The sequence below is a fragment of the Maylandia zebra genome, linkage group LG1 (genome assembly GCF_041146795.1).
Source record: "Maylandia zebra isolate NMK-2024a linkage group LG1, Mzebra_GT3a, whole genome shotgun sequence".
NCBI classification, from domain to species: Eukaryota; Metazoa; Chordata; class Actinopteri; order Cichliformes; family Cichlidae; genus Maylandia; species Maylandia zebra.
This window is the reverse complement of record NC_135167.1, coordinates 29,039,700-29,054,883: the sequence shown is the minus strand read 5'-3', so window position 1 is coordinate 29,054,883 and position 15,184 is coordinate 29,039,700. Positions and strand designations below refer to the sequence as shown.

Here is a 15,184-nt window from a genome sequence, read left to right as displayed (position 1 = left end):
AACAGAAAGAGTGCTGTGAGGAATGAAACCCCTTCACACAAAATGCATTTTTGAGTCCTATTTTGTTAGAAAAAGTGGACAGAAAAATGATAGAAGTCACACTCAATCTAAAAGTACCCACTCTTGTTGAATATCTGCCAGGTACAGTTTTTTCAGGCTTACTGAATGCACCATAATCTCTTCAGTGTCACTATCCATTACAGTGCTTTGGCCTTGCAATGCTGGTGCCTCATCGTGAGAGCCAACAAACACTTACTTGTAAACTGTGCCTCCATTTCCATGGCCAAGTTGCTCCTGATAGTGGATATCTTGGGCATTTATCTGCAGAGAAGGAAACACACCCAGGATTACACTGATTGTAAGTGGATGTTATAACATGAGAAGCAATACAACCGCTGAATTACATGTGTAACTAAACTGGCAGAGAGACAGAGATGTGAGCACGTGAGGGAGATGGGACTGCACTGTAATTGAAGGCTATAAACAAGACAAGAATTCAGGTCAGTCCAAGTTCAGCGACGTAAGGAGTGAAAAACAAAATAAGAGAAGGAGGAGAAGAGATCAATACAAGGTTTTGCTGTCCAATTTAAAACAAAGAAACAATACTGTGTTTGGGCGAGTGGGACGCTGAATGTTGTAGGATTTAATGATGAGTTGTTTTCAATCATTTCATAATTTATTCATTTTTTTAAGTCAGGGTGTGATCATGTAGCTTCCTCCTCTTGTACATTTTGTAGATTTTTCCAACCAGGACGATGAAATAATTGATTGAGGCAAAGCTTATGTAAATATAAATATCAACTAAGCATTGAAGAAGGCAGAATAAAATCCATGAAAAAAAAGTAAGAGTTGTATGTTGTTGTTTTGTATAATATCAGCATACTTTTATGTAAGACAGCCATCATGTATTCAATTCATAAATACATTTTACAGTTCATTATGTAACGTTTGTCCTGGTCTAAGATTTTAGGGTGAAAATTACTCAAAACATCACTATTCAATATTAAAATATGTCCCTTAATAATGCAAAATAAAAATATAAAAGCAAAATAAATCCACTACACGTTTTGGTAACTACACAACTTAAAATTTGTGCCAAAAATACATTTTTTTATTTGTCATTATTTTTAAAAGTACTTTTATTTGCGTGTATAATTTTTTAATTAACAAAATAAAGTGAATATTTTTAATTTCTAATTATTGCCTCCGTTCAACATGACCTCAGTGTGTGTGATGTTCACTGAGGCTGCAGACTAACAATACATTAGTTTAAAAAGTTCCTTTATTTTGATATTTAGACTGTGGATGAGTACTGATAAGGGTCAGGCTGTGCAGTAAACATGTAAACATGCCTGCACACAACACGTGATAATGGACCCTCCCTAATTTAACCACAACTAATGTGATAGCAAGGTGAGAAGATGGAGGTAAAGAGAAATGATGGTTTCAATTCCAATTTTATTCATGCAGTGCCAAATCACAACAACTGTCACCTCAAGGTACTGTATATTTTAAGATAAAGACCCCACAGTAATACAGTGAAACCCCAACAATCAGGTAGAAACCAGGAAGGCTGTATGTCTAATTTTCTTCCTACATGATAGCCACTGTCTGAATGCATACACTAGTTACAGAGTCAGAGTGCGTGTGAGTGAGAAAGGAGAGAGCAAGTCTATATATTGGGTGCAGTCAGCGTGACGAGACATCCAAATACACACCCTGTATGACATGCCCACAGCCCCTCAGTAGGTCTCAGAGCAACAGCAGTAAGATTACAGGCTGGAATCGTACAGAAACCCCAAAGCACACACTAACCTGGCCATTTGTCAAGATCCTCTTCAGCTCTGCAGATGACTTTTTTAAGCTGGAGGACAGAAAACAGTATATCAGACTTCACCACATTTACCAACCAGAGGTTTAGTTGTTTATTCCAGGTAGTGTAACATGATCCTTGTGCCCCAGAAAGCTCACCTGTTGTTAGCTATAGAGTCTGGGACAGCGTGACTGCAGTCATTTGCTGGATTAGGCCTTGTATTAACCTGAAGGTGTGCAAAGACAGGCATAAGAATGTAAAAAAAACACACACACACACACACAAAAAAAAAAAACAGCACATGGTCACATGGACAATAAAACACAAGCCTCTCGTTTCAGCTTGTGAAGTCAATTGACTGTTTAAAAAAAAAGAAAAAAAAAAAAAGAGCCAAATGAAGAAGAAGAAAATTTTTATTTGCATAAAAGCACAGGAAGAAAGACAGCAAAAATCAGCTGGGAGAGTCCAGACGAAAACTTAAGACATTCCCATTTTCGTGCCTCGTGGGAGACTTTTTCTTTACATCTATTCATCTGCATCTATGTTTACTCCAAAGACCTCCAGGCTCAACCTAGATATGAACACAAAAGGAGAGACAAGACCCTTTAAAGGAGATACTAAAAATAGCATATTAATTGAGATCAAAAGGCCAATGCGTTGGGTCCACTAAAGCACAGGGAATGTCTCTTTAATTAGTGCCCAAGAAAACCTCATTTAAAAAGGCACACAGGGCTTCCCTCGGCCAATTACTTTTGTATTAAAGCAGGAGAAAAGCAGGGAAAGATTAGCAAAAGACTAAAGGTTTTCTGGAAAGAACATCGTATTCTCAAAACAGACTCTTGACCTTTAAAAAAAAAAAACTGACTCGGTTCAGTAGCACTTCTCAAAGCTCCTCAGAGGATACATAAAGTAGTATTTGTGAGTGTGTGTGTGTGTGTGTGTGCGTGGGGGGGTGGGGTGGGGTGATTTTATCATTGAAATGCAGATGGATATAATATGGATCATCTGGAGAGATGGAGGAGGTGTCAAGTCATTTAACCCATGGTAATTAGCAGTGAGTTTCAATAGCAACATATGCCTAACATAAAATGGGAAGGTCTGCGAGAGGCCATTTGGGGGCTTGTAATGACAATTTCATGGTTGAACAATGACATCTTCTTATTGCCCGATTTAGTTTTTTCTCTAACCAACGCTGACACTCTTTCTATCATAGGGAATGAGAGGATCATAATACTCTGGAGGGGAGATAACACCTTGTTCTTAAATGACTATCGCAGCATGAGAATCAAGAATACAGAGAGACGGATGGAAAAGCAGAGAGACAGGCCCTGCTACAGCCGCAGCCAGATATGCTAATGCATAAACATAGTCGAGGGGAGCAAGACAATGAGTGAAAGAGAAGGAGAGCCTTGACTTCAATTGACATTTCAATAAGTGGAACACAGCATTATCAATCCATTTGACTCAACTTCTCACCCTCCCCTCATTCTCTGTGTAAGGCAGCCGAAACAATTATTGAGATAGGTACCTTCAGGCCATGTATGTTCCGGATCCCTGGAGTCTTGCCGGCTGAAACAGTAATTGACTAGATTGTAGAACACATCACTGGGCCATTTACAAATGTGGTGAAAAGGAATCAGTTCTTCATGAAGGAAAAAAATGATGAAATGAGAGTTACTAAAAAATTAGTTGTGGACAAGAGAGTGATTGAGCTGTTGGTCTCTTGAGATGGTTGGTTGGTAGTTAGGTAGAAAGAAAACAATCACAGCGTTAGAGGAAAGAGGGGCAGATAGAGAGAGAGAAACAGAGTGAGCCAGAGAGCTAAAGGGAGACAATAAAATGTTTCATCACATCTCCCCTAGGGCCTGTTAGAGATTATGTATGTCTTTGAGCGTTGTGAAAACTAGCTGAAAATATAGAAAAACTATGTTATGAAAAGGCCCTCATTATGAAAACCAGTTTAGGAACAGAAACTGCACAATGCCAGAGATGCAGGCAAGGCTTAGCCTGAGCTGAACACAAGCATGCACTTTGAATGCCCTTGGAGCAAAAGAAATGTAGATTTATGAATGACACCCAACAACAAAGCCAGCCGCTGAATTTTAATGTTATCCAGAGGCTCCACTGTTACTCCTACTCACCAAATGCTCACATTTTTGTGAAAACAGCGCAGGTCATGTACACTAATTTTAGTAAAATAGGCGTTTACAAATAAAGTGTGAATATTTTTATATATTTAAATGGTGCTGGTGATTAATTGTCACCACGTTAATTACAAAGCAGCCGTTAGCATCGCCTAGCCCGTGATAAAAATAGAACATCTCACTTTTGTACCTCTTGGAAAAATCTGCAGAGGGTCCGGCAGCAGTCCATTCATGCGTTGTTCATTCATTGTGTTGCAGTACTAAAAGGGGAAAAGCAAATGACAAACAGTCAAGTGTGACACTAAATTGAAATGACTTTACATGCATTTAAGTTCACAGATAATATCTGTACAAGAATGTTATCAGCACACGACAGAGGTAGAAAAACCTTAAATTTGAAGATCTGACCCTACACTACATGGCCTAATTTTAGAGTATTACACACACACAAAATGTTTATTTAACTGCCACCAGAATTAATCCACAGTCTTTTGTAAAAAAACCTGAGCATGCTGTGCGGAAATCTGTTGCAGACGAGGACCAATGCCCTGTGGGCTTGTTCTGAAGGAGTGTAGCATTAACCCTTTTCTCCTCCAGGTCAACAGCTCACCAAACACTCATATCCTACAGGACTAACACGTGCATGCACGCACTCTGGAGCCTCTCGGTTGCTTGCCAAGGCAATGCAATAATTGATGTTTCAGTTAACCAAACCATCTGTTAAACCGCAAGTGTGTGTGAGCATGGGAGAGAGAGAGTGTGTGTGTGTGTTTACTTATGTGCGTTTTGTTGATGTCTTCTGCTTTTGCAGGGGTTGAGTTTGAGACGATGTCTTTATATTGTGCACACATACACAAGTTTATTGTAATTCATTTACAAACTAGTACTGAGTGATCGCAGCAAAATGTAAATGCTCTTTCACTGAGGAGGCAGGAGGGAGGACGATGGGCACGGCTTGGATTGGAATGGATCAGAATGGCTACCCATGTGGCACAGCTGTTATTAAAAGGCCTATTTATCACTGTCAGATCCCCTCCTCGCTCCTAGCCCTCTGCTTTCGCCCTCCAGCATTCTCAATAGGCCGCATCTGAACAATGGGTCTTAATAGCAAAAAAACATGGTGTGTGTGTGTGTGTTTGTGTGTGTGTTGGGGGGGGGGGGGGGGGGGGGGGGGAATTGGGGGTGTTCGGGCTTCACGTACCTTTAATTTTCCGCTCAGCTAGCTTATTGATTAAGGCTGCAATTACCACCTAATCTGTAGTAGGTGTGTTATTAAAAGACATTCTCCATTGTTGGCCAATAACTAAACAGTGTCCGATCCCAAATACCATCGCTCAGCCTTAAGGGACAAGCCAGAGTGCAAGAGAGAGAAAGTGTGAGTCTCATCATCATTAGCAGACCAAGAGCAAATGGGAATGGTGGAATTAGCGCCACTACCTCCAGGGGGAGCTGAGTGAGGAAGGGATGAGGTCACATGTTTTTTTGTTTTTTTTAAGCACCTGACATAGGCTGGTCTTTAACTTTGAACAGGGGGCGTCTGTCTTTCAAGGTGTCGAACAATGATTAGAAATGCCTGGAAGTCTAGCGGGTCTCGCAGGAGCATGTAGCAATCAATGTTCTTAGTGCTGGGGGATACTTCTCACAATAAATGCCCTCTGTAGACTGATGTTAATTAAGTGCTGAATTTGAGCATTAATTTTGCTCAGTAATCACGAGCGTGAATTTTTCGCAGGGCAATGTTAAAGCAAAGATCTTGAACAAGACAAAAAAAAAAAAAAAGAAGAAGAAAGAAAGAAAGCAAACATCGTGCACTGACAGCGTATTTAAAAGCCTGATTATACATTTCCTAATAAAAATATACACACCCTCCCAAACGCACACACACAGACACACACAAAGCAACCGTGAAGAAACTGAATTATCCCACATTTCACCTAACATGCTGCTTCCCTTAATTCCTATTAATTTCATATAATGGCTGTCTGCTCACCTGGAATTAATAACACTCAAGCAAAAACCCACTAGTCTCCACGGAGGCCAAAAGGCAGCAAACAACAGGGAAAAAAAAACCCTAAATACAAATGCAATCCAGAGCTGAAATGCATAACACTTGCATAAAACATTCAAAGTACACGGCTAGCGTAAATTATAGTCTAGTGAGCCCAGTATTTCCAGGTGATCAGCAGCTTTTTGTACAGCTGGCAGTCCCATGAGTAGAAAGCCATTATGAGGCTCCGAGATTTGTTTGCCAAAAATTCACTGAACAAATGGGGTCTGAAATCTGTGGGAAAAGCTGTGCACTGTTGTGGATACTTAATATTTCTATTGGGCGCTGTAGAAAGAGGCAGGGGTCAGTCATAAATTTATATACACCTAAGGCATGTCAGAATAAAGACAAAAAGTGTAACTGCCAGCAAAAACAATACACGTTTCAATGTTTCTTTAACAAAATATCAATTTTTTTCATTTCATTTTCATTTCATCTGCAACAAATTACAAGGAACTCAAGGATTTTGGACACGCATTTTTTCAGACGAATAAAAATGCAATAAAAAACAAACCACAGTGTCGGCCTAATTTTATCTAACAAGTAAAACAAGTCTGCACGGTTCTGTAATTAATTGCGATATTTTCCATGTAACATACAACTAAACATTTAGCCCATGATAAATGACAACTTTTCTTTTTTGTTGAAATCACAGACGTATGACTTCTTGGGCTGACATCAAAATAGAAACAACCAAAATTTACATAGAAATTAAGAGTCTCTAATGTTAATGCAAGTTCGTGGTTTTAATGGAGCAAGACAGAATTATTACAAAAAAGTATTTAATCCCCTTCAACCCAGCCAGAATTACACCTCCTACAGACTGGCTGTGTGCACACACAGACATATAATGAAAGAAATATAAAAAATGACCATCAAGTCAACGTTGGTCAGCATCATGGAAGTCTGAAGCTGCTGTGGAATTTTGTGGAAACCAAAATTGAGCTCTTTGGCATCGACCTACCGTGTCTGAAGAAAGAGAAATGTTGGGTATGACCCAAAGAACGACATCCCCAATGTCAAGCACGAAGGTGGAAACATTATGTCTTGGGGCTGTTTTTTTGTTAAGGGTAAAAGACAACTTCATCGCATCAAGATGACAACGGATGGGGCCATGCACCCTTAAACTCCTGGACGAGAATCTACTTCCCTGAAAACTGAAGATGGGTAGTGGGTGCTGGATGGGTCTTCCAGCATGACAATGACCACCAAGGCAACACATGAGTGGCTAAAGAAGAACCACATTATGGTCATGGAGTGACCTCGTCAATCTTCACACCTCAGTCCTACAGAAAATCTGTGGAGCGAGCTGAAGTTTTGAGTTGCCAGGAGGCAGCCAAGAAACCTACAGGATTTAGAGAGTTTCTGTAAAGAGGAGTGGGCAAAAGTCCCTCCTGAGATGTGTGCAAACCTGAAGACCAGCTACAAGAAACCTCTTACTGCTCTACTCTCCAACAAGGGTTTTTCTACCAAGTACTAAGTCCTGTTTTGCTTGGAGATCAAATGGTTTTTTCATTCAATGACATGCAAATCAGTTTAGAAGTTTTATGCAACAGGATTTTTTTTCTGGATTTTGGTTGGATTTTGGTCTCTCTCCATTAAAATTAAACTGCCATAAAAATTAGAGACTGTTGATTTCACTGTAAGTGAGCAAACGTACAAATTCAGCAGGAGATCAAATCATAATTTGTCCCACTGTAAACACTGCCCCTTTCTCAACCATTACTCCAGCTTTAACAGGACAGTGCACAGAACAACATCCGCTGGATCTGTGGAAAACAAAACTTGCTTAGGTCAAAGCCTTTTCCACGTCTGTCTAACAACACTTCTTGGCACAACATCTGTCTCTTTTTGCTTAATCACCCTGCTACCCTATGCTACTTAATGATTAAAAAGCAACCACAAGTGAATGCATGACAAAAATGGACAAAAAAAAAAAAAGAAGCAGGGAGTGTAAATTGTGCCTGTGGCTCTAGTAGCATCATTGTGAGCTGATGGGGGGTAAAAGACATCCACAGATGAAAGTAGATTTTGAACAACTCTGCAGCCCAGGGGGGCTGCTCTTTAATGAGGCAAAACTTTAAGTACTGAATAATAAATAATAAAAATTGACAGTTCATTTAGTTTACAGTGTACTTCATACAGAAAACCCATTACACGCCATTACTCTTACTGTCCGCGGCATGAACAGTAAGTATGGTCGAATATGAAAATATACTGCAGTATTTGAGGGAGCTGAAGGGGATGTGGGACGTGTCTGCATGTGTGCTGCTGAATATTGCCATAGGTTAACTGCTACTAGATGAGGCTATATGGCTTCAATTTCTTCATGTTATATTATAAATAACTACGTCAGTGGAGATTGCCATCAAATCAGCATCTTGCCGTCTCATGTTTTGCTACCTGAAGAATTGTGCTTCTCGTTCTAGGCCAAGTATTTTATAGTATTTGATGTAACTCACCAGATTGATGAGGTCATTTTGAATTCAACCAAGGCTTTGGTGGCTATCGAAGAACGCCTTTTAATTTAACATTAAAAACTTTGGTGTAGCATATTTAATACTAAAGGTTTTTTCAAACCATTCTTAAAATGACTTATTTACACCTTAAGTCCATGCGAGCTAGAAAGGTAAACACTCAAACTGAGAGTTCAGGATTGTTGAGGATTGACTGGGTCTAAGGTTTTGCTTAATAAAAAGAGAGGTGAGTGGCTTTATTATGGCGCTGAGCAAAGCACTTAAAAAATACAGAAAATCTGAACAACGTCCTTGTTACTGTGTCATGTCAATTTGACGTGCCTCAAAAGCTTTCCAAACGATACAATATACAAAACCCCAGACACTTAAATGGCTCTAAAAAGCTGCACAAAAAAAATTAACCAAAATAGTGCAGAACACATAAAGGAGGAGGACCTTTCAAAATGCTCAAATGTAGTTCAGACATGCTCTTGGCCATGTCATCTAAACTGCACAAAGGATTGAATGTGAACAGTTTCTGTCAGAACTACTTTCCAATGAGGAATCGGCACACAGTAAGAATGCTACAATGCAGCAGCATAACTGGAAAACATAACCCTGGCATGTACAGTGCTGTGCAAAAGCCTTGATCAACCCCTCATTTCTTTATATTTTGCTAGGAAATTAGGAAATAGGTGCAGTGATTTATTGACACATGTGCAGACATACTTAGAAATACAGCATATGTATAGAGCTTGTATAATTCTAACAAGTCTGAAATTCAATATTTGGTGTGACCATATTTATTCTTAAACAGTGTGAATTCTCTTACACCAGGGGTCAGCAACCTTTAACACCCAAAAAGACATTTGGACGCAATTTCCATGCAAAAGAAAACACTGGAGCCGCAAGTACTTTTTGACATCTAAAATGAAGATAACACTGTATATATTGGTTTTTTTTTACCTTTATGCTTTGTGTAAACAACTACGGTGTTGCTTAAATCCATGAAGTGCTACAGAGAAAATTACATTTTATTCATGTAATTAACACATTTTGAACTCTTAAAGAAATATAACAAAAGGAAAGACACCCAGCTGAACTAAAATGACCCATGTAGCAAAGAAAAACTGTTGTGAGCCGCCGCCCTTAAATCACCTTTGGGCTTTTGGAGCCTTGACCTGACTTTTAAAAAAAAAATAATTGGAAAAAAAAAGCACTACGCTGCTGAAAAATGAAAAATAGATATTTGCAAAATTCTGCCTAAATATGTATTTTACCTGGTTAATGTGTGTGGCGGGGCGTGGTCTGCAGCGACGCTGCACCTGAGCGGCACCCGCAATCGCGCCTCGCCGCCTTAACGTCTGTGCTATCTGTGCTGTTGTGTTGGTGTGTGTCGGGCTGTGAGCTGAAAAGCTACAGACGTCTGGGCTCTGGGGAGGCCAATCCATGACTGACTGTGTTCAATTGTGTGTTTTTCTGCGCAGTGGCAGTGTGTTTAGGATCATTGTCATGCTGAATAATAAAGCTGTTGCCAGGCACACACTTTCCAGATGAGATTGCATGGTGTATCAAAGTCTGGCCACACTTTTCTGCACTCAGAATCCATCAGCTTTGACAAGACCTCCAACACCACAGGCTTAACTGCAGCCCCAAACCATGACGGAGCCTTCACAGTGTTTAACAGATAGCTGTAGACACTCACTGTTCTACCTTTAACCTAAACTCAACAAACTTTAAACAAATTTAGCTTCATCACTCCATAAGACCTGTTGCCACATATTTTCAGTCCATTTCTTGTGTAATTTAGGTTGTCACCTCTGGCTACCAGTGGCTGTTGTTGTTGTTTATCAAACTCATAATCAAGTAACTTTCATGAAAACCACACAATCACACTCTGTGTGTATGAGTGTTATTACTCATACACACAGAAAGACTGTACGTTTGCGTATCTATCCTCTATCAGGTGCTTTTTATTTGCTGAATGCGTTTTGTTACAGATGCAGCAGTTGGTGACCTATTGTCCTTTGTGTCTTTTTTCCCCACCCTTTTAAAAAAAATTCTCTGTCTCTTTTTTGCTTTACCTTTCTTCATGTTAATCTGACCCTCGCTTTCCCATGCCTTAATGACTTTCTGTGGACTTTCAGGTACTTTTCATCTACTGTAAATAATACTTTTAGGCCTACCACATCTTCTTTTGTTCTCCACTTGTTTAGTTTCTTCAGATTTCTTGACACACCTTGCTGAGATATGTGATTTTTGACTAATAGCTCAAAACAACAAACATCAGTCCTCTTAAAATGGTCAGGTAGGAAGACTGAACTGAAAACTAGTTAAAAAAAATTAAAAATCAGCCAATATCCTGACCTTCAGATAGCCTAGAGAATTATGCTCAAGAGCACTTTAAAGACTTACAAAGTCCAGCTTGTTGGAAACAAAATATAAAGAGGAAGCAAGGGTCGCTCAAGACTTTCGCACAGTATTCTAATTTGTGGATATTATGCCTGACTTGGTCAAAGTACTGCATGCAACATTTATGTACTCACATATGACAACATGGCTTTGAGTTCTTCATCACTTCTTACTGTGATTCTGTCTCCCACCTCATCTTCGTCTAAAAAAAACAAAAAACAACAACACAAAAACAAAAACAGTACAACTGTAAAAAATAAAATACTAATAATGGGGAAGGGGGGAAATCACAGAGAAAATTCAAAACAGATTTTTTTTGCAGTAACAAGTGTGGTATAATAAATATAAACAGAAGACACTGTAAAACAACACTTTTATGTATAATAAACATTTAATAGAATCAAGGCATGCAAACAAAAAAGCATATCATTCCATATTAAGTATTAATGCAATAGCAAAATTTGGGGAGCCAAAACATACAATCAAAATCATACAATAAAATATAATGTATAAAAGCACTCAGTAAGCAGTATTTATGTTTGTATGTCAATCAAACTCTTTGCACTCTACCCGTAAACAGGCTTGAATGGTGCCTATACCAAGAGGCTAAATCTTAATTTGATTGAATGAGAGAAACTTCAACTGTTCCTGTCAATCAATCAGTTAGTACAGTAGCTATGGCATGTCTGGATAAAACGCATGCTAGAGGTTAACACGAGTAGTAAAAAAAAGGGAACAGAGAAGAGAGAAGCTAACACAATGAAAATGTGTGAAGCTTTTTACTCTCTCAGATAGATGAAGCCCGTTCAAGAGGGCTAGAGTCTAGCCCATGACAGCAGGGATCGGTTCTTACTCTCACACAGCTGCATGAGATCTCCTCTCCTTCAGACCAATCTGATAACTGATTACAAGTCCCTACATTACAGGGCTATTGTTTTGGTGTGTAAACACAGTCATTCAAAGCTTCCTCTTGCAGCATTACAGCAGTCCAACTCTAAAGCAGGTACTTACATTCAAAGGCCGTGACAGTGGCTTCAGGCATGACATCTCTGATTGCGACCTGTAATGTTTGACAGGGTGAATTAGGACCAGACAGCTAAGGATGGTTATTAGACTGACAGATATTAATGAGGCAGGGTTACGACACGCTGAGTCAGAAACAGTCCGTGTGTTTTTGACTTGTGCAGTGTGTCTGTGAGTGAAAAGTGATAGTTGGCATGAGGCAGACTCACGAGCAAGTCATTGAAGTTCAGAAGAGACGGACAGTCCACGGACGAGTCCATGTCTCCTGTCGGCGTTTTTATTCGGATCACTATCGCCTCGGTGTTCATTGCGCTGTCAGTATTTAACCTAAGTGAGAGCAATAAGAGGGAAGCTTCAGCCTCATAATAGTTGACTGGATGTGGAAGCTAACCAGCTAATTCCCTGCAGCAGTTTGCTAACGATACATGCTAGCATCCTGCTCAGTCCGGATTCTTGATTTAAGTGATGCGGAGCCTTTTTAAAAAACAAAAAGGTTTTGAGGTCGGTCGCCGCCGACACCACAGTCAAGTCATAACCGTATGAAAGGCTTATCCCGAAGTGTGAACGTGTACACCACTGCTCCACGAGACAAAGTTTACACTGTACTAACGTAGGTGTTTAGCTGTATAGCTAGTTTTGAGGAAACTGCTACAACAGCGCTTCCGAATCAACATCCGCTCGTTGCCTTTTCAAAATAAAAGACTTGCACTATCTATATCAATCTGTCAAATTCTAAAAGGCGAAGTTTGAGAGAACGCTGCTATTCTTATGGATCTTATTTTGGGTTTTTTTTTCCTATGTTATAAAATGAAATATACATACGGTTTAAAAAGTTTTTGTTTCTGCACTGAAAAGGAATTATTACCGCTTTTGCTGTAGATAACACTGACCTGAGATCAAGGTTGATAAGTTGAGTACAATACTGAGAATACAATAGATTTCTGAGGTATTATGGATAAATATTCCTTTAAAAACATGACCTTAGATCACAATTGTAAATGTTTCGTAAATGGCCCTCACTTACACGGAAATGTACTGCTGTTGAGATGAAAACCACCACAGTTTTTTAAAAAGTGTTTTTTTTCCCTCTTTCACTTGACATTAAAACAGCATTAGTATTTAAAGGTTTCCACTCTGCGCTCGCCATTAGCATATAATTGAGTGTAAAACAAAAGGGCTCTTAAAACCTGTGTTGATCGCGGCCCTGTGAGTGAACAGCTGCTCTGTCCACTCTATAAACAGCTCTGATTGCAGTTCATGGAAAAAAGACATTGATCCCTGAGTAAAGTGAAGTCTCTATCCTGTTCATTTACATTGCTCTACCCACAGACCTGATACCTAAGTCTGTTCACCTGGGTTCTGTGTAATGATAAGAAGTTGTTAAAGCCTGCTCTGTCTCCCCATGGCTCAAATTTGGCTATACAATACATGTGCCAGTTGAAAACAATTTCAGTGGTGGTGTGTGTGCTGTGCCGGCCATTGCACTAGGCTGGGTTTCATTGGCTCTTACAAAAAATGTCTCCATCCCATATTGGCCTGAGGATGAACTCCTCTATCAGTGATTACCATCTCACTTAAAAAGAAAAGGAAATGTAAAACACTGACTCTACCATATATTTATTTAATTGTCTGTACTTGAACCTTTAAAAAACACTCCCAGAGGGATGTTACGAGTTCATTGCATTGATCCTTCCTGATCTTACACCTGTACCAACAATTAGGTTAAAGACCCACTGATTTCCATGCAATGCTTGAAATTATTACTCCGCCTAATTGCAACTGGATACAAAAGGGGAAACACAAGCAAGGCCATCAAGCACTCGGATTAATGCCTCGACCAGCACTGACTTCTGATGAAAAGCAGAGGATCTATATGGCACTTTGTCAGACGTGCTCTCCCAGGACGTGACGTTAGATCCTTCTGCTTTAGGGACAACTAGGATGAAGCCCAGTCAGCAATCCGCATTATCAGAAATCAAACTCCTGGCTTAGCTGGGAGGGGAAAGTGGACGAGGAAGGCCAACATTCACTGTCTGGTAATTAAAAGCCGTTTTATCAGGCCTCCTCTTTCGCTCCATGCCTCTTTTCTTGCTATTGACAAGCTGCTTAGCGCAAAGAGAGCTCAGTTTGACTCTAAATATATGAAGCACACTTATTTAACTTTCTCAGCAAAGAGGGAAAAGCAAGTAAACAAGACAGCAACAAAACTGCCTGGCAGGACCGCCAAATTCCTTTCACTTTAGTTTTGTTTTCTTCTGTTTATTAAGAAATGCAGCCTTTGTTCACATCCTCTTTTTCTCTTGATGATTATTATTTCATTAGTCCGTGTCAAACATATTGGGCGGCTCGTTGTGTTTATTGATTAACGAGCCAAAGTCAGCACCGTCGTCTCTCGCTGTAATGCTGATATAGAAGATCTTGAAATGCTATTTGTCTACCCGTTAAGCATTGATCGTTCTCTGCTATATTGGCTGCTACTTGGTATCTTTCTATATCTAATGTGCCCCTTAAACTTAATTCGTAATTATTTAGAGTAAAAAATGTGAGCTTGTAGTTTGGGGCCTTATTTACCTTCATAGATCCAGCAGGGTGGGCTAAATATCACTGGCTTGGTCTCACAAATGTGAGCTGTGAGCTCAGCAAGAAAAACATGTCCCACCATCTGTTCCAGGGCCACGTCCCAACTCAGGTATCCAGATGCAAACCCTCCAGCTGAAATAGAGATGTGTCTCCTCAGCCTTGAAGCCTGTTGTTTATTGATGCTGCCAGAGCCCCCGCTCAGATCGATACCATCTCACTCAGATGGGCCTTCACAACACGCAGCCTCCAAATTGAGGTCAGGATACGTAGACGGTTATGGCACTTCAGCAGATATGAATTGCCCGAGAGGCTGTGATCATTTGTTACCTCTTCCTTTAAAGTTCATCTCCAAGTTGACCTGTGATGAAGCACGAGGACTTTGTGAGTCACTGGTGGAAGAGTTATGAGGAAATGCACCAAGATACGTATGAACTGACTGGAGAGAAATGGGTTGTGTGACTACCTTTCAGCTCCTCGAACTGCATACTTTTCTTGCCATTTCCAGTCTTTCAGATTCACCTCAGAGGGCCCCTTTTATGGCTGTATGTTGTTTCTGTTGTTTCTAATAAAGAGGAAATATTGGTGCCTTCCTGACCTGCTCATAGTGGCCACAGAAAAATTTATGGGGTATGTCTCCTTTAGTGAGGTAGCATCTGAGCTGAGCCCCACATAAATAACACATCACTAGTTCATCCAAGCTCTCTTGGCT

The 15,184-nt window shown here is 39.9% G+C and overlaps 1 protein-coding gene across 4 annotated transcripts in view; it reads right to left on the bottom strand.

Moving 5' to 3' along the window:
* map2k5 (mitogen-activated protein kinase kinase 5) overlaps positions 1 to 12,549 on the bottom strand; it is a 62,170-nt gene extending 49,621 nt beyond the window's left edge. For all 4 annotated transcript variants that reach the window (XM_004557933.5, XM_012920994.4, XM_004557934.5 and 1 more), the window contains exons 1-8: positions 12,105 to 12,549; positions 11,884 to 11,932; positions 11,007 to 11,074; positions 4,148 to 4,217; positions 3,342 to 3,382; positions 1,972 to 2,039; positions 1,816 to 1,864; positions 257 to 321 (exon numbers count right to left, since the gene is read on the bottom strand). In XM_004557933.5, coding sequence (XP_004557990.1) covers positions 257 to 321; positions 1,816 to 1,864; positions 1,972 to 2,039; positions 3,342 to 3,382; positions 4,148 to 4,217; positions 11,007 to 11,074; positions 11,884 to 11,932; positions 12,105 to 12,203 — 509 coding nt within the window. In that variant the 5' untranslated portion in view covers positions 12,204 to 12,549. The remainder of the gene's footprint in view (positions 1 to 256; positions 322 to 1,815; positions 1,865 to 1,971; positions 2,040 to 3,341; positions 3,383 to 4,147; positions 4,218 to 11,006; positions 11,075 to 11,883; positions 11,933 to 12,104) is intronic.
* Positions 12,550 to 15,184: the final 2,635 nt, after the last annotated feature.